The sequence below is a fragment of the Hyla sarda genome, chromosome 1 (genome assembly GCF_029499605.1).
Source record: "Hyla sarda isolate aHylSar1 chromosome 1, aHylSar1.hap1, whole genome shotgun sequence".
Classification (NCBI taxonomy): Eukaryota; Metazoa; Chordata; class Amphibia; order Anura; family Hylidae; genus Hyla; species Hyla sarda.
The window spans coordinates 500,772,202-500,791,255 of record NC_079189.1 but is presented as its reverse complement, the minus strand read 5'-3'; the positions used below and the strand labels follow the sequence as shown (position 1 = coordinate 500,791,255).

At 41.8% G+C, this 19,054-nt stretch overlaps 1 protein-coding gene across 2 annotated transcripts in view; it reads left to right on the top strand.

Annotated features, from left to right (window-relative positions):
* Nucleotides 1-19,054, top strand: part of MAN2A1 (mannosidase alpha class 2A member 1) — a 163,620-nt gene that overhangs the window by 125,915 nt on the left and 18,651 nt on the right. For both annotated transcript variants that reach the window (XM_056537485.1, XM_056537484.1), the window contains exons 12-17: nt 956-1,023; nt 2,580-2,745; nt 5,158-5,391; nt 7,840-7,962; nt 11,036-11,147; nt 11,229-11,362. In XM_056537485.1, coding sequence (XP_056393460.1) covers nt 956-1,023; nt 2,580-2,745; nt 5,158-5,391; nt 7,840-7,962; nt 11,036-11,147; nt 11,229-11,362 — 837 coding nt within the window. The remainder of the gene's footprint in view (nt 1-955; nt 1,024-2,579; nt 2,746-5,157; nt 5,392-7,839; nt 7,963-11,035; nt 11,148-11,228; nt 11,363-19,054) is intronic.

Here is a 19,054-nt window from a genome sequence, read left to right as displayed (position 1 = left end):
CTTGAGCCCCCCCAAAACACAATTCCCCCCCCCCCCCCACACACACACACAAACACACACACACACACACACACACACACACTGTGGTCCCACTGCGCATCGCTTGTTCTGCCTCAGTCACTGGGAGTATTAGTTTTGCAGCTTAACACTGGTCCGAAAACACTGATCTAACACAAGGGTCCAATAGGTAACATTTTAACTTGTCCATTTCTTTTGTACATTGACTGCATATAGAGATCATTGACTCAAATTTACTGTGCCTGAATGTTGGTACCACATACCCCCCCAGAGAAAAGGTGCATACATTTTATACAAACCATGCACCAAAATCCTAAATCGATATATAAATGTAGTCTGTCAAGAAGCTAGCTAATGTAAAGATAGAATTCTTAAAGGAGTAGTCCAATCCTGAAAAACGTATCCCCTATCCTAAGGATAGGGGATAAGTTTCAGATTTGGGGGGGGGGGGGGCGACCGCTGGGGCCCCCTGCAATCTCCTGTATGGGGCCCCGGTAGCCCGCAGGAAGGGGGTGTGTTGACCTCCGCATGAAGCGGCGGCTGACACCCCCCCCCCAATACAACTCTATGGCAGAGCCGGAGCGCTGCCTTCGGCAATCTCCGGCCCTCCCATAGCGCTGTATTGAGGGGGTGTGTTGGCCGACGCTTCATGCAGAGATCAACACACCCCCTTCCCGTGGGCTGCCAGGGCCCCATACAGGAGCTCGCGGGGGGCCCCATCAGTCGGAACACAACGCCCCCCCTCCCTCCCCGGTGATCTGAAACTTATCCCCTACGTTTTTCAGGACAGGACTGGACTACTCCTTTAAATTCTCCCATGTTTAAATAGTGCTGCTTTTTTCCCATGCTTTGTATCACAGGCTTTAGTTGTTGAAACTGGAATACTGTAAAATACTGCAGCTCACATTAAACTCATTTCAAGTATTTTGTTTTGCAGGAAGATGTGCAGAAAGCTCAGGATGCTTTACCTCAGAAGACAGTCATAAAGGTGTCTGGCCACCCAAGGTTAGTAAAGTTATCTGGACTGAACCTCACCGCTCCATATCCTAACGTTGTAGACAAATATCTGATACATCATATGCCCAGAAAATGACTGGCTAATATTGTCACATTTGTACTAAGATATAGTATTGATGCAGAGCTTGACATTTTATTTGCTTGTGTGAATATAGGCATAGGCTAGTGTGACTCCTGTGTTTTACAGTTAGGAACATTTGACTATGTGAAGCTGAAATTTGGGGTGTTTTTTCTGACTTGTTTAACTTGTGTTTTACATTTAGTGCTGCCTTGTGTTTAAAAAAATAAAAAAAACTTTGATTCTGCACTCAATACCCCGTAATGATAAAGTAAAAACAGAATGTTAGAAATATTTTCTAATTTATTGAAAAGAAAAAACTGAAATATTGCATTGACATAAGTATTCAGACCCTTAACTCTGAAGCACCTTTATTTTAGCAGCAGTTACCAAGTCTTCATGGCTATGATGCCACAAGGTTTACACACCTGGATTTGGGGATTTTCTGTCATTCTTCTGTACAGATCCTCTCGGGCTCTGTTAGGGTAGATTAAGACAATTGGTGAAGGCCATTTTCAGGACTCTTCAGAGTTGCTCAGATTGGTTTAATTTGGGGCTCTGGCAGGACCACTCAAGGACATTTACAGAGTTGTCCCTTGTGGGGTTGGGCTGTGTGCATAGAGTCTTTGTTTTGTTGGCAGCTGAACCTTTGTCCCCCAGTCTGAGGCCCAGAGCACTCTGGATCAAGTGTTAAGACTATCTCTGTACCTTGCTCCATTCAGTTTTACCTCAACCCTGGAACACCCCCCACAGCATAATGCTGCCACCACCAAGGTTCAGTATAGGGATAGTATTGGACAGGTGATGAGCAGTGCCTGGTTACTTAAAACATGATGCTTTGAATTGAAGTTTAATCATTGTTTTATCAAACCAGAAAATTTGTTCATCATAGTCTGAGTCTCCATGTTTTTTTGGAAACTCCAGGTGGGTTTTTTATTTGTCCTTTTAGTGAGGTGAGTGCTTCTTTCTGTCTACTTTTCCACAACGTGCACATTGCTGCAGTGATGGTCTTACTGACAGAAATCTCCCATGTGCACACAGGATCTTTGACGCTCAGAGAGAGTGCCCAGGGTCTTGCCCAAGGCCCTTTTCCCCTGATTAGTTAGTTTGGTGGCACGACCAGCAGTAGGAAGAGCTCTGGCTTTTAGTTTCCTTTCTGCAGAACTGTGCCTCCACACAATCCTGTCTCTGAGCTCTACAGGCAGTTTTTCTTCTCATGGTTTGTTTTTTGTAAAAACATCTTCAAGGCAATTTAGAGAAATGAGGCCCCTAGAGCAAGATTTCACGTGTCATATCAAAGGATCCAAGTACTTATGTCTATGTGAATCTTTAGTTTTTCCCTTTTACTACAGTTGTAAACATTTCTCATCCTGTTTATACATTCTGATTATGGGGTATTGCTGTAGGGCTGTAAGTGACATGATATTTTAGGCTTATTAACATACATTGCAGAATATAGAATAACTTTGTTATTTACTTTTTACAGGTCTCTAGTTGTTTATAACCCACTTGAGCAAGAACGTATGTCTGTGGTTTCTGTTTATGTCAGTTCACCAATAACAAAAGTCCTCAATGCTGCAGGAAAAACAATAAAAGCCCAAATTAGTGCGGTATGGGATGGATCTACAACGATGTCACCAGACACTTTCCAGGTACTGGTTAGCATATATAAATTCTGGAATTATATTGTTTTCTGTATTCCGTCATATTCTGAGTAAATAGTAATTGCTGACTTCAGATAATCCGTCTGCGTATTTAGGTCACTGCTTTTCCCCTTGGTTTTAATATAATGTTATATATTCTTCTAAAACTGCTATACTTCAAATGGGATTGTTAGGACAGACTGATTTTTCATGGTGTGACCCTTTGATTCATGTTTTCAGCCTTGACTGGTAAGATAAGAAGAGTGAGGTTATTTATGAAAACAGGTGCATAGTCAATAGTCCAGAAAAAGAACAACAGCTTCTAACCATAATAGCAAATAACTCATTTCAAAAGGCTATTTCAATGGCAGTGCTGTAACTCCATGTCTCATTCTCTTAGAAGTTTAAGATCTTACCTGGGAATTGGCTAATCTGAGGTTTTCACCTGCTACTAGATCTGTTTCCTCGCACCCCTGCTCCACGCCTGTCCACAGATTATATATGGTTTTACATGTCGGCTACATTTACTTCTATAGAGCTGAGCTGTAATAAGACACGTTACCCGTGGACAGATGTAGGGTTGTTTCTGAAAGAAAGCAGCCGTGTTTTTCTAATCCTGGGCAACCCCTTTAACTGAGACAAACATTGTCTTAATGCACGGTTAGCATTTTTACTGTTTTGTTTCCACTTAAGAATGGAAAGACAGGAGTATATTCCTTTTCATTGTGTGTGTTGGCAAGGATCTTGACACATTTCAAGCCAGTTTACACAAGTGTATTTTAAAGGGGTATTCAGGCTTTATACATCCTATCCCCTATCCAAAGTATAGGGGATAATATGTATGATTGCAGGGGTCCCGCCATTGGGGACCCCCACAATCCCGATGCAGCCCCCGGCATTCTGTGCGGGACACATCCTCCGGGACGGGGACGTGACATCACTGTTAGGTCCCCTAGTGACTTTAAGCCACGCCCCTACATTATTGTCTATGAGAGGGGGCGGGATGGCTATCACGCCCCCTCCCATAGACAGGAATGGAGGGGTTGTGGCGTGACCTCACTAGGGACGTGACGTCATGTCCCTGTCTCGGAGGCAGCACCCGGCATCATGGGGGTCCCCAGCGGCGGGACCCCTGCTATCATACATATTATCCCCTATCCTTTTGATAGAGGATAAGATGTATAAAGACGGAATACCCCATTAACACCTTAAGGACCCAGCCCATTTATACCTTAAGGACCTGGCCATTTTTTGCACATCTGACCCCTTGCATTAATAACTCTTGGATGCTTTTACCTTTCATTCTGATTCAAAGTTTGTTTTTTCGTGACATATTCTACTTTATGTTAGAGGTAAAATGTTGTCGATGAATGAAAATGAATATTCCAAATAAATGATATATTGATTCACATATACAGCATGTCTACTTTATGTTTACATCATAAAGTTGACAAGTTTTTACTTTCGAAAGACATCAGATGGCTTCAAAGTTCAATAGCAATTTTCCAATTTTTCACAACATTTTTTACCCAAATATCCATGATAAAATGAGGGTGCGTGTGCGCGCGTGTATACCCCAATATACCCCCAGGAAAGGCAGGGGGAGAGAGGCCGTCGCTGCCCGCTTCTCTCCCCCTGCCTTTCCTGGGGTCTAGAGCGCTGCTGTCGGCCCTTTTCACCCCCTGGTTATCGGCGCCGCTGCCCGTTCTGTCCCCCTGACTATCGGTGCCGGCGCCGACAGCCAGGGGGAGAGAAGGGGCAGCGGCACCCATTGCCGGCGCCGCTGCCCCGTTGCCTCCCCCCATCCCCGGTGGCATAATTACCTGAGTCGGGTCCGCGCTGCTCCAGGCCTCCGTTGTGCGTCCCCGGCGTCATTGCTATGCGCTGAACGGCGCGGCGCATGACGTCAGAGCGCCGCGCCGTGCATAGCAACGACGCTGGGGACGCACGACGGAGGCCTGGAGCAGCGCGGACCCGACTCAGGTAATTATGCCACCGGGGATGGGGGGAGGCAACGGGGCAGCGGCGCCGGCAATGGGTGCCGCTGCCCCTTCTCTCCCCCTGGCTGTCGGCCAGGGGGTGAAAAGGGCTGACAGCAGCGCTCTAGACCCCAGGAAAGGCAGGGGGAGAGAAGCGGGCAGCGACGGCCTCTCTCCCCCTGCCTTTCCTGGGGGTGTATCGGCGTATAACACGCACACAGACTTTAGGCTAAAAATTTTAGCCTAAAAAGTGCGTGTTATACGCCGATAAATACGGTATCTTCTAAAAATCATTCCCCTACCTCTCCTGACTAACTAGAACATATGGGATAATCTTTAAGAATATAATGGATATTTGTGTAACGTTAGCATCTCTTACCTAGGCATTCCCTAATCCATTATTTTATAGCTATCATTTTGTCTCCCCAATTCTGCCCTTCAGGTCTCGTTTTTGGCACGCTTGCCACCTCTTGGCTTAGCTACTTACCAGCTTGTGGAAGCCGAAGATGCAGGGTCTGTGAAAGCTGAATACACCGTCTTTACTAGAGGAAGAAGTAACAAAGTTCTGGCTGATGGCATCTTCCACATCAATGAGCTGGATAACATTGTTACTGACTTAACTATAGAGAATTCATATCTAAAGCTTTGGTTTTCACAAACAACTGGATTACTGGAGGTAATAGGCACATATATCTCCACTCAGAGAAAATAGTTTCGTAGCTATGAGCATTGTTTAACCAGTTCTACAGTGGTACATGTTTTCCCTTTCATGAACAGACCCATTTGTGTTTTTATTTTTTGTAATATGAAAGTTTTTGAAAGCTTTTAATTTTTTTTCATAGTTATGCAACTTTTTAAAAATGTTTATACATACTTTAACCCCTTAAGGATGAAGCCCATTTGGGCCTTAAGGACGCAGACAATTTTTTAACGTATTTTCCTCCTCACCTTCAAAAAATCATGAGTCTCTTATATTTTCATCCACAGACTAGTATGAGGGCTTGTTTTTTGCGCGACCAGTTGTCCGTTGTAATGCCATCACTCACTTTACCATAAAATGTATGGCGCAACCAAAAAATACTATTTGTGTGGGGAAATTAAAAAGAAAACCGCAATTTTGCAAAATTTGGAAGGTTTCTTTTTCACGCTGTACAATTTACGGTAAAAATGACGTGTTCTTTATTCTTTGGGTCAATACGATTAAAATGATACCCATGATAATATACTTTTCTATTACTGTAGCGCTTTAAAAAATCGCAATCTGTTTAACCAAATTAGTACGTTTAAAATCCCCCTATTTTGAAGTCCTATAACTTTTTCATTTTTCCGTACAAGCATTTTTTGGCGCCGTGATCTGTACTTTTTATTGATACAATATTTGCTTATATAAAACTTTTTTTATTACATTTTTATTTTTTTGAATAAAATGTTATAAAAAAAACAGCTATTTTGGCCTTTTTTCTTTTTTTTACGTTCACGATGTTCACCATGCGGTATCATTAACATTTTATTTTAATAGTTGGGATATTTAGGCACGCGGCGATACCAAATATGTATATAAAAAAAATGTTTACACTTTTTGGGGGTGAAATAGGGAAAATGGGACACATTGTTTTTATTGGGGGAGTGTGTTTTTCACATAGTTTTTTACTTTTATTTTTACACTTTAATAGTCCCCATAGGGCTCTATTTACAGCAATCATTCGATTGCTAATACTGTTCAGTGCTATAGGCACTGATCAGTGTTATCGGTCATCTTCTGCTCTGGTCTGCTCGATCGCAGACCAGAGCAGAAGACCCCGGGAGACGGCCAGAGCAAGGTAAGGGGACCTCCGGCAGCCATTCTGGATGATCGGATCGCGATGCTGCAGATGCCGTGATCTGTATTGATCACGGCATCTGAGGGGCTAATGGCGGACATCCACGCGACTGCGGATTTCCGCCATTACGGGTGGGTCCCTGGCTGCTCTCAGCAGCCGGGACCTAGCATGCATGACGCTCCGATGCTCGCAGTTATGCATAGGACGTAAATGTACGTCATGGTGCGTTAAGTACCAGCTCACCAGGACGTACATTTACGTCCTGCGTCGTTAAGGGATTAAAAATTTTATTCATACTTTAGTTTTGTAGTATTGTCATGATTATATATTTTAGATATCATTTTATTTATTTATTTATTTGCTTTTAATATATGATGGGGAAACAAAATGCTGTGCTTCTATTTTATTTACCGTACTTAATTTTTTATTCACATACAATAATTTGATATATTGGAAGTTGTATATAGTTTTGGGTCTGACCGGGCAGAGCTAGAAACTGCAGTTTGGGCTTTCTGGACGACATTTATCATTGTCTTTAGACTGTTTTTTGCATCTAGAAAAGGCGCAAAAAAAGGTGCAAGCAGGGTTTATTTGCGCTTTTTTGGTTTACACATTTCTGCTGACTTTGAGTTGCAATCCACTGATTTTGGCAATACACATGATATGGAAGGGTTTTATGAACTGCGCATTTTTGTGAAAAGGCAAAAAAGGCGCAAAGCCACTGAAAAGGCTCTAAAACGACACCAGACTTAACCTGGCTTTTTGGTGTATGTGAAGAGAGATATTTCAGAAAATGTGACCTGCACAAAATTTATCAAATGCTCTGCGACCATTTAATAAATTCGGTGCTCCTACACATTACCAGCACAGAAAAAAAGGTGTAGAAAAATGCTTCACTTACACCTAAATGCCGGCCTCTGTGTTTCTTGTATTTTGTCTTAAATGTAATTTAATTTTACACTTTGTGCTTCCAATAAGGTCATAAAGGACCTTTCAGGGCATTTACATTTTTATATTTATGCTGATTTTACCTGACCTATATCAGCCCAAGGATTAATATAGGCTTCTAACATGCCCTGCAGCATTAAACTGTACACTCTTTTGTACTCAGCAATGAATATTACTTTTCAAGACACTGCCCATGGACTCTTTATAAGCTACGTGTGCCAACGCTGGGTCCATCAGTTTAAAAGTGTAGTCTAAAAGTGACTACATTCAGCACATTTCTTAATGCTTAGCATAACATAACTGAAGGATCCACTAAAAACTGTACACATTCATTTGTTAAACCTTTTTCCTTTTAGCAAATGAATCTAAAGGAAGATGGAAAAACTCATAATGTGAAAGTGGAATTTATCTGGTACGGTACTACAAACAACAAGGATAAAAGCGGAGCTTACCTGTTCCTGCCTGATGGTGATGCCAAGGTATGACAGACTTTCCTTTTATTTATTTTATTTTATTTTTTTGGACCATCTTTACAAGTGCATTAGTGTATTATTTTTAAAGTGTACCTGTCGTCAACAAAAACTTTTTATATGATGTAGATAATACCATTATATGTATATTTCTAATATACGTTGCTCAAAAAATTTGTATATTTTGTCCCTACAGCTATTGCCTGTGTGTCTCTATGAGAAGTCCAAATACAGGAAGTGTGGACAAGGCTCTGTACACTGAGGACAAGCAGGGCTCTGTACACTGAGGACAAGCAGGGCTCTGTACACTGAGGACAAGCAGGGCTCTGTACACTGAGGACAAGCAGGGCTCTGTACACTGAGAACAAGCAGGGCTCTGCACACTGAGGCTCTATGACATTTTCCCGGCTCACACATGATGATTGACAAGCCAGGAGCCTGCACAGAGCCCTGCTTGTCCTGCCCTCACTTCCTATATTTGGACTTCTCATAGAGACACACAGGCAATAGCTGCAGGGACAGCATTTTTTCACCCAAAAATATACACATTTTTTAATCAATGTATATTACAAATATACATATAATGGTACTATCTACATTATATCAAAAGTTTTTGTTGGCGACAGGTACACTTTAAAGTAAAGGTGAAACTAATATGGTCATGTTTTCAGGATTTTTTTTCTTATGTCCTTATTCCTACCAGCTTTTCACAGAGCAGTTGTGTATACCATTGCATATATAGTGTAGGTTGGAAAAAAGCTAAAAATCAATGGCTAGGCAAAATAAAATATTTTCCTACTACAGTGTATATAGAATTCTAAAAACTGAGCCCCATGATCAGTATTCACATGCATAACTGTGGTTAGACTCCAAGCCCTTTGCAGTGTGGTGGAGCAGTTCCTGTCTGCACTGCACACAGATATTTCAGCTGTATTTATTATCAATTTGTCACCGTAGATTTTAGAACTATTTGTCGAGTCTTTGAACAAGAGGCTTCCCCAGTTAAACTGTTTATTTAAAGTTAGTCATTTTCTCCTCTGTAGGTGCTTTTTCCTTCTCAGCGTTTCTTCATGCCCTGATGTTCAACGCCGGGCACTCTTTTGTGTTTTGTATTCCTCACCATGTGCATTTTGCTAAAGGAAAAAAAAATCCATCTGAACTTGTGCATATCATTATACTTTCCTGGCAGCAGTTTATGGAAATGAGGGTTTCCTCTCCACATTTCTAATGGTGAAATGACTGCTCCTGTCGTACATTTATTAAGTGGCTAAGGGACATAATGTAGAACAGTAGCTAAAATGTTAAGCCGTTGGAAAATTCATTTTTTGGGATTAATTAGATGCAAATTAATAAAGATAAAAAGTGTAACTTGAATGCACAAATAATACTGAAGGTTTGCAGTTATTATTGAACCGTTGAGACCTGGCTGAGGTCAGGTTTATTGTAGCACATAGTATGCCATAAGGGCAGATATGCTATAGCCTGTGGGGTCTCATCTATGTCACTTGTCAAGGTTGGAATGGATTTCATGTATAAAATATTGCTGCTTTCCCCAATGGGACCTGCTTTTTGGCTAAACACAGATGAAGCACAGACTAAAATTATGGCTGTACGAAGGGAGCCCTTCTACTATTTACAGTAAAACGAACGTTTTTTTAGAGGATACAGTATTATTGAAAAACTATGGAAATTAAGTTTGAAAAAATATTTCTCTGTGTGTGTGTGTGTATGTATGTGTGTGTATATATATATATATATATATATATATATATATATATATATATATATATATATATATATATATATAATATATTCCCCACTTAAACGTACAAATGTACAAATAAAACTGGGGGAGATTTATCGAAACCTGCACAGAGGAAAAGTTGATCAGTTGCCAATAGCAACCAATCAGATTGCTTTTTTAAAAATGAAAGAAGCAATCTAATTGATTGCTATAGGCAACTGCTCCACTCTTCCTCTACACAGGTTTTGATAAATCTCCCCACTGTCTTCTGAATTCCCACTATGCAGTGCACTGTAATAACCAAACTTAGTTTAGGCTGGGTTCACACCACGTTTTTGCAATACAGTTCCTTTATCAGGTTTTTGATTAAAAAAAAAACTGATTCCTCAAAACCTGACTAAACTGTATCAAAACATGTGTACAAATTTTGTGTGTACGGTTGAAAACCGTACATGGTTTCAAAAATGATGTCCGGTTGCATCCGTTTTTTTAAGAAAAAAAAGTATACGTTTTTTTACTTTTCACTCCATTATGAATAAAGTTTTACTTGTTTGATTGAAATTCTAAGAAAAAAACTGAGCAAAGCCGAAAACCGTATGGAACCGTACGCACAATACAGTTCTGTACGGTTCCCATTGACTCCCATGTTAAAAAAAAAAAAACGTATACGTAATACAGTTTTTCACCCGGACCAAAAACAGTGGTAGGCCACGGTTTTCTGTCAGGAAAGAAAACATTTTTAAAAACTGTATGGTTTGAAAAAACGGAAACAACCGTATACATTATGGTGCATATGGTTTTGAATAGGAAGTCTATGGGCACAGTTTTCTGTACGTTGCATACGTTTTTTTTTTTTTTTTTTATGAAACCGTATGCCGAAACCGTATAGTAAAATCGTAGTGTGAACCCACCCTTAGGATACAAGAAAGATCAAAATCGGTACAATAAAGCTTAAAAGGGTTATCCGGGAATAGAAAAACAGAGCTAAATTGTCCCAAAAACTGCACCATAACTGTCCCCAGGTTGTGTGAGGTATTACTGCTTGGCTTTATTTACTTCAGTGAAACTGAGCAGCAATACCACACACAAACTTAGGACATGTGTAGTGCAGTTTTTGGGACTGTTTAGCTCTGTTTTTCTTTTCCTGCATAACCCCTTTAAGCATACATAGCAGTTTTTAAATTTCCCCAAATTCTTTTAGTTACAGTAATAATTTCTGTAATCATAAGCAAAAAGTTAGAAGTTATGGGTATACAAGTTTTTGAGTTTTGGATAATTTAGTAAATCATTCTTCTTCTCTAATCTCAAAGGTTTACATGTTTGTTTTCCTTTTTTTAGCCATATGTGTCTGATCCACCAATTGTAAGGGTCAGCCGGGGGGATATCTTCAGTGAAGTTGTTTGTTACTTCAGTCATGTTACACACACGGCTCGGCTTTACAATGTTCAAGGTGAGATGTTGCTGATGAATTGCTGATGTTTTCATAAATCGGTTCACTTCTAGAGGTAAACCTTTTTATTCCCACCCATAGGCCTTGAAGGGCAGTCTCCGGAATTGACTAATATTGTGGACATCCGAGGGGAATTCAATCGTGAGATTGTCATGAAGATAACATCAGACCTAAACAGCCAGAACAAGTTTTATTCTGATCTCAATGGATACCAGGTATGTTAATCTTTACAGCCATTTTTACAGTGATGAACTCTTTTAGAAAGTGTAACTTATAAAACACCACCTATTTACTGTAGTTCCATGTAGGCCAATTGACGATTGAATAGCTGACCAATAAACATCTGTGGCCTCTGCAGATCCAGAAAACTAAGGGATCAAGTTCCCCTTGTTTTCTGCATTGCTGACTTCTTAGTGTGCATGGGATTGCTGGTGCATTTCATAAGAAGTGCTTTGTGTTTTCAAAATGAAGGTATTTTGACTGAATGCAATATTTATAAGGTTAGAAATAGAAAACTACACACAATAGTTATTATTATTAATAATAATAATTTATTTTTATAGCACCAGCAACTTCTGCAGCACAATTTTGAGGATAAAGACAAATATCAAGTATTACAATATTACACACAAAATATTCAACCAAGAGGAGTTGGGTTCCTGCTTGTGAGTGCTTTCAGTCTATGAGGAATGGAATTGAGACAAAAGGTGCTTTATTGATACAATGGTCCAGTCATGTTTTTATAAAATGGGCAGGTTACATAAGATTGCATAGGTGGGTGAACCAGTCACCAACTTATTGTTAAATGTGGAGGACAATAGAGCGACAATAGAGCGATGTCCAAATGTTATAGGCCTGTATGAACAAATTTGTCTTTAGGGCACATTTTAAACTATTGATATTTAGTAGAAGTCTGAGAGTTTAGAGTATTGTATTCCAGAGAGCTGGTGCAGCACAAGCAAATTCTTGGAGATGGGAGTGAGCAGTTGGGTTTATAGAAGACTATTGGTGTACCCGGCATTGCCCGGTTTTTCCTTCCTAATCCTTGTTTGGGAGGAAAATCAACAAAGAAGGAAGCTTTTGACTTCATATCCCGTCCTTATATATTGTTGTCATATCCCGACCTAGTGTCTCGACCTAGTGTCCCGACCTCGTGTAGGACTGATTTTTGATGAAGGTATTGTAAGCTGAAAATAGAAGGGGATGGGGCTTTGTGAGACTGGGCGTGATTTGCAAGCCAGACCGATGCACAAAAAGAGTAAATAACTAAAAGGGTGGGGCATCAAATGTGGGTTTGTCTTTGTGAGATGGGGTGTGTCTTGCAATTCACCGGGAGATGCAGAGCGGAAGTTATGGAGTAAGGTACTAGAAGCTCCATATACTTGCATGGGACTAGAAACAAAAACTACTAAACAGGCGAGGGCACTGTAGTGGTCAGAGACCTAGGCAAAAGTGATGTAGTCACTATATACTAGATGCTGTACATAGTGGGCTGTCACTTCGGGAGAACAGGGTCCTCGTGCCTGTGAGTCCAGGGTTGCTGGGAACCAAGAAATCCAAAATCATATAACAAATAATAGTACTGAAGAAACAGGCCGGAAGAAGCGCAGTCAGCATGAAACTTTGCCGGCAGTACTCTCGCTTCTGAGCGCCCTGCTACGAGTCTAATACCAGATCGTATGTTCAGCCGGAGGAGTCGAGCTACAGCAGCCTAGCGGTGAGCGCGGGTACCTGTTTCTTCAGTACTATGACTTGAAACAAAAACCCATCTTTTATGTAAGGGTTAATTTAACTATCATATCTTTTTATTTGACATAGAAGTAATATGTGTACCAGGTGGTATTGAAATATCTCCAGCCGTACGGAAGTTATATGGGAGGATACATTTCCCATTGATTTGCATGGGACTTTAAACAAAAACCCTGACCCTCACAAATGGGGGTAGTTAAGGGTTAAATTAACTATCCTATATTTTAAATGGACATATAAGTAACATGTGACCAAGTATTATCGAAATATCTCCTGCCGTTTGGAAGTTATGCAGTAACATATATGTTTCCCATTGACTTGTATGGGAATTTAAACAACAACCCCAACCCTGGCAAATGGGAGTGAGTAAGGGTTAAATCACCTATTCTCTGTTTGTTGTTGTCATATAAGTAACGTGTGCAAAGTTTCATGTTAATATCTTTAGCCATTTAGGAGTGATGCTGGAACACACACACACATTGAGTTTTATATATACAGATGTTGGTTTTAGATCATTAGCAGAACAGAGAATGGGTGTGGGATGGTAGACTGAACTTGGGAAGATGTAGGCAGGTGCAGCACTGTGGAGAGCTTTAAGGGGGGAGAGTGAGGAGTTTGTACATTATTTTGAACTGGCATCAATGGAAAGGTACCGTATATACTCGAGGGCCTAGGGTGGGAAATACATAATCCCCCCGTCATCATCCAGACCCCGGTCATTAACACCCTCATCATCATCACCCTGTCATCATCCCCCCCCTTCATCATTACCCTGTCATCATCCCTCCCCCCCCTTCATCATCCCCCCTTCATCATTACTCTGTCATCATCCCCCCCCTTCATCATTACCCTGTCATCATCCCCCCTTCACCATTACCCGGTCATCATCCCCCCCTTCATCATTACCTTGAGATGTATAGTAAAGGAAGTCCAGTTTATATTTCCATACTGAGCAGACTGGCAAAGCTAAATAGCCTCTGCTCTTCTGGAAATCTGGATTCGGATTCAGTTTTGCATCTGTAGGGTTTCTATAATGTAGTACTGAGTACTAGATTTTTAAAGGCGTTAGAACACTATAATAGCATTTGTGGTCAGGATAACTAGCAGATGTGAGCACTGTACCTACCTACCCTTAGACTAAGCAGCTTGAGTTGTGCCAAAACTGCTGCGACAGATATGCCTAAAAAGAGGGCATACCTTATAATGGAATGTAATAGAAAAAAGGGGAGGGAGAAATCCCAGACGACATCAGAGGCAGGAGCAGCACTGGCCGTATTTATGTGAGCAGTTGTCCCTCCCACTAATCCGGCTATCATTAGCCTTACACTTAAGGACAACTATCAGATGTGAGCATCGGACCTACCTACCCTTAGGCTAAGCAGCTTGAGTTGTGCCAGTACTGCTGCGACAGATATACCTAAAAAGAGGGCAAAAACAACATGTAGGATAGAAATGAATATTTATTGCAAAAGACATTTACGACACCAGAGTCTTAAATGCTGACATTTCATTATGTGGATTAGTAATATGCCTAGCATACGATGAAGACTTCCACCTACCAAGTCTCATAATTACATGCACCGGGATGTTACTTTTCGAAGCCGCAGAAGCTGCCCCAATTCTAAACAAATGGCCAGAGATAGTCAATGGTTAACTCCTAGATTAACAAGTAATATACGAATATACTTTTGAAAATACTGATGTGGACAAAGGAGTACTAGAAATAGCAAACAGCTGATAATCAGCGATTCTTTGCTAATCACCTTAAGCCACTCTTTGATCACCTTCACCAGACACCATTCATTGTCCGTAGGGAAGTACTCGACTTCATCCACTTTGTCAGGAGATAACGTTTCAGATGAATACAAATTAAGTACGTAGTACGAGTCACACCAGACGAACTGATCTATCCGTAGAAACTTGGCCGTACTGTTAGCACAAGAAAACTCACCTGGTCTCAGAAAGCCATAGAAGGCTAAGTACATGGCAGTCTTGATAAGCAGACTAATCTTGAACCCAAAAGGCATACTTAACAAAGCCACTGACAGTGAGCTGAATAATTGACCAGACACTGGTTGCCTAGTTGTGCCAACTGTACTACCAGTTTTCAGTATACCCTTTAAAATAGCCCTAATAGGATGTGCAGAAAACAATGAAGGCTGATCGGGATGTTCCAGAGAACAAAAATGCTGTATGCCGGAAAGATAGAGTTTAACGGTAGAATGATACAGATTATGCTCAATCAGCAAAAAATTGTCTAGATGGTGTTTTGCGTCATTAGAGCTGCCACAATTATCTAGGACCCAGTGCGGGGCCTGTGCAAACTGATCAAATATCTATGGGCTACTCTTTGAGCCAAAAGTCAGTTTACAGGCAAAATACTACAGGCCCTGCCACTTTATGCCATGCCACTGCCACAGACTGGGTTTGATGGGAAGTAATTTAAATGCGTCAGTTATATCTGCTTTTGAAAGAAATGTGCCTTTGCCTAGTTGTATGATAACCTCACTAGCCTCATCTATAGATGAGTACGTCATGGAAAAATTCCACAGAATGGATTAATGAATTGAGGCTAGGGGTGTAGGAAGAATGAGGTGCAGATAAATCATAGATTAATCTTCTGTTATTTTAGAATTGCCTCTGGGGTTCACTCGCCAAAGCTGAAAGGGTGGAATAATCAAAGGACCAATTATGAAACCGTTTTCTAACTCAACCTGAAGCAGAGAAGTAGCAGAATCAGGATCTCTAGAGTAGACGCTGAGAACAAATTTGCACCTTCGAAAGACTTGGGAAGGGATACCAGACCTGTGTGAAAACCTTCAGTCAAGCCATTAAAGGGGGATTCCAGGAAAAAACTTTATATATATATATATATATATATAGGAGGAAGGCCTGTCCCTGCTTTCAAAGGCTTCAAATCTAGATTGTAGATCAGAAATAGACGATGACCTACTATTGAACATGGCATGTAGCTGTGTTAATGAGGTTTGTATAGAGTCCATAGAAGAAGTCTGTTGGCTAGGGCCTGGTGTATCAAGATGACAAAAGGCGAAATAACTCTACCTTCCTGGCAGAAGCAGGGTATGAAATGTTTCTTCTTTGTAACTCAGCCATGAGCTTAGGAATTGTCCAAGTTCTAAGTGACAACAAACTTTCATGATCTGATTGCTGATCTGTAAGGTCTGGTAGAGAAGATGTTTCCTCTAGATCTGAAGTGTGCGACATTTTTTATAAATAGAAACTGAAATGAGGATGTGGACTAGAAACCACACCACGGGCCTACACCAAGTGAATAACACTAAGGTTACATGGGTGATTCAATGGCAGTGAACATGTAAGGCAATGTTTAGAAAAACTAATGATGTATAACCTTAAAATGATATGTAATGAAAAATCTTAAGTGAGACCCGGGGTGAAACAATGAATCACCATGTAAGTTGTATAAAATCTAATAGTGCCAGAAATTGTGATCGAACAAGCTTGTGCGAAAAGGATATTAACTTAACTTAACCGTAAAATCTACAATTGCTACAGATGACCATGTGGCCGTGATGCTTATAGTTGACATAATTAATGCCAGTGATCCTAAAACCTGTAGTCATGACAGGTAACAACGTAACTGTAACTTAGATTTGTAAACTATGAAAAACGTAATCATGACACCTGTCATCATGACAGGTGACATAGTAACCGTAACTTGGATTCATAACACGTGAAAATGTAAACATGACCCCTGTAGTCGTGACAAGTAATAAACTAATCCTAAACAAAAGACACGTAACATATCAGCGTAACCACTCGTGCCTGTAGACGTGTAGAGGTGAGATTTCTAACGCAAACGTAGGAGACAGCGTCACCACCATACCTGACGACTTGACAGGAAAGCGTAACGATAGCACTAGTTGTTGTGAATGAGATGTGCATAATCTTACTACGATGCCTGGTAGACTAGAAAAGCCATGGATTCACACAAGTAAATAGCTGAATAAGCCCAATCCAAAAGACATGCCCAGTGAAGGATACAGCTATCTTAAGGAGCAAACCACTAGTGCAACACACACAGGTAACACGTCACCACACCTGAACAATCAGGAATGTGAAATAAAACCTACCCAACTGACAAAACGGGTAATCATGTTCCTGAGACAGGCGATGCAGACCCTGCACTGTAGTGAACCTAATTGGTAAACAAACATTTAAGTAACCATAGAATTACGTGGCATGTGACATGTCACAGGTAACTATAACCTAGTAAATACGCACCTAGACCCTTTAACCCCTTCCCGCAGAATGTCATATATAAACGCCGGGTTGTGCAGTGCGTTCGCGCATCCCGGCGTTTATAAATGTCATGCAGTTAACCCGGCGATGCGCAGCATCGCACGGGTTAACTGGCAGAAGTCCCGCTGTTTCCAGCAGGGGACAACTTCTGCTTCACCCCCAGGACCATCAATTGATGGTCCTGGTCAGCGATCACTGTGATTGGTCCCTGTGGACCAATCACAGTGATCTGGGGTGAAAGTTCAGGTCCCCCGCACTGCCCGCCCCTGGAAGTCGGGCAGAACGGGGGACGAAGGCTGCAGGGACTCGCGGGGACCTGCGGCATTCGGGGGGAACACGTGGGGACCGGCGGACTTACCTGATCAAGCGGCGGGACCGAGGAGCAGCGGCAGGACCGAGGAGCAGCGCGGGACCGGCCACGTGGACGAGCAGCGACGGGTAAGTATGAGGTCCTCAGAAGATCTTCACTGCTGCTTCTAGGACTCTGAAAACTACAACTCCCAGCATGCCTAGACAGCCTTTGGCTGTCTGGGCATGCTGGGAGTTGTAGTTTTGCAACAGCTGGAGACACACTGGTTGGGAAACATTGTTTCTAACTCAGTGTTTCCTAACCTGTGTGCCTCCAGCTGTTGCAAAACTATAACTCCCAGCATGCACTAAAAGACCATGCATGCTGGGAGTTGTAGTTTTGCAACATCTGGAGGGCCCCAGTTTGGAGACCATTGTATAATGGTCTCCAATCTGTGCTCTTCCAGCTGTTGCAAAACTACAACTCCCAGCATGCACTGACTGTCCAGGCATGCTGGGAGTTTTAGTTCAGCAACATCTGGCCCTTCAGATGTTGCCGAACTACAACTCCCAGCATGCCCTTCAGCTGTCTGGGCATGCTGGGAGTTGTAGTTTTGCAACAACTGGAGACACACTGGTTGGGAAACATTGTCTGTTTCTAACTCAGTGTTTCCTAACCTGTGTGCCTCCAGCTGTTGCAAAACTATGACTCCCAGCATGCACTAACAGACCATGCATGCTGGGAGTTGTGGTTTTGCAACAGCTGATGCAAGCCCCCCCCCCCGCCCCGCCACCCCCGTGAATGTACAGGGTACATTCACATGGGCGAGGCTTTTACAGTGGGTTTCTCGCATCTTGAGATGCAGCAAATTTTGCGCTGGGAAACTCGCTGTAATCCCCCGCCCATGTGACTGTACCCTAAAAACACTACACTACACTAACACAAAATAAAATAAAAAGTTAAAAACACTACATATACACATACCCTTACACAGCCCCCCCTCCCCCAATAAGAACGTCCGGTACACCACTGTTTCCAAAGCAGAGCCTCCAGCTGTTGAAAAACAACAACTCCCAGTATTGTCGGACAGCCGTTGACTGTCCAGGCATGCTGGGAGTTTTGCAACAGCTGGAGGCACCCTGTTTGGGAATCACTGGCGTAGAATACCCCTATGTCCACCCCTATGCAAATCCCTAATTTAGGCCTCAAATGCACATGGCGCTCTCACTTTGGAGCCCTGTCGTATTTCAGGGCAACAGTTTAGGGCGACATATGGGGTATCGCCGTACTCGGGAGAAATTGCGTTACAAGGTTTGGGGGGCTTTTTCTTCTTTAACCCTTCATGAAAAGGAAATGTTGGGGTCTACACCAGAATGTTAGTGTAAACATTTTTTATTTTTTACACTAACATGCTGATGTTGCCCTATACTTTACATTTTCACAAGAGGTAAAAGGGAAAAAAGCCCCCCAAAATTTGTAACGCAATTTCTCCCGACTACAGAGATACCCCATATGTGAGCGCAAAGTGCTCTGGGGGCGCACAACAAGGGAGAAGGGAGAGCGCACCATGTACATTTGAGGTGATTTG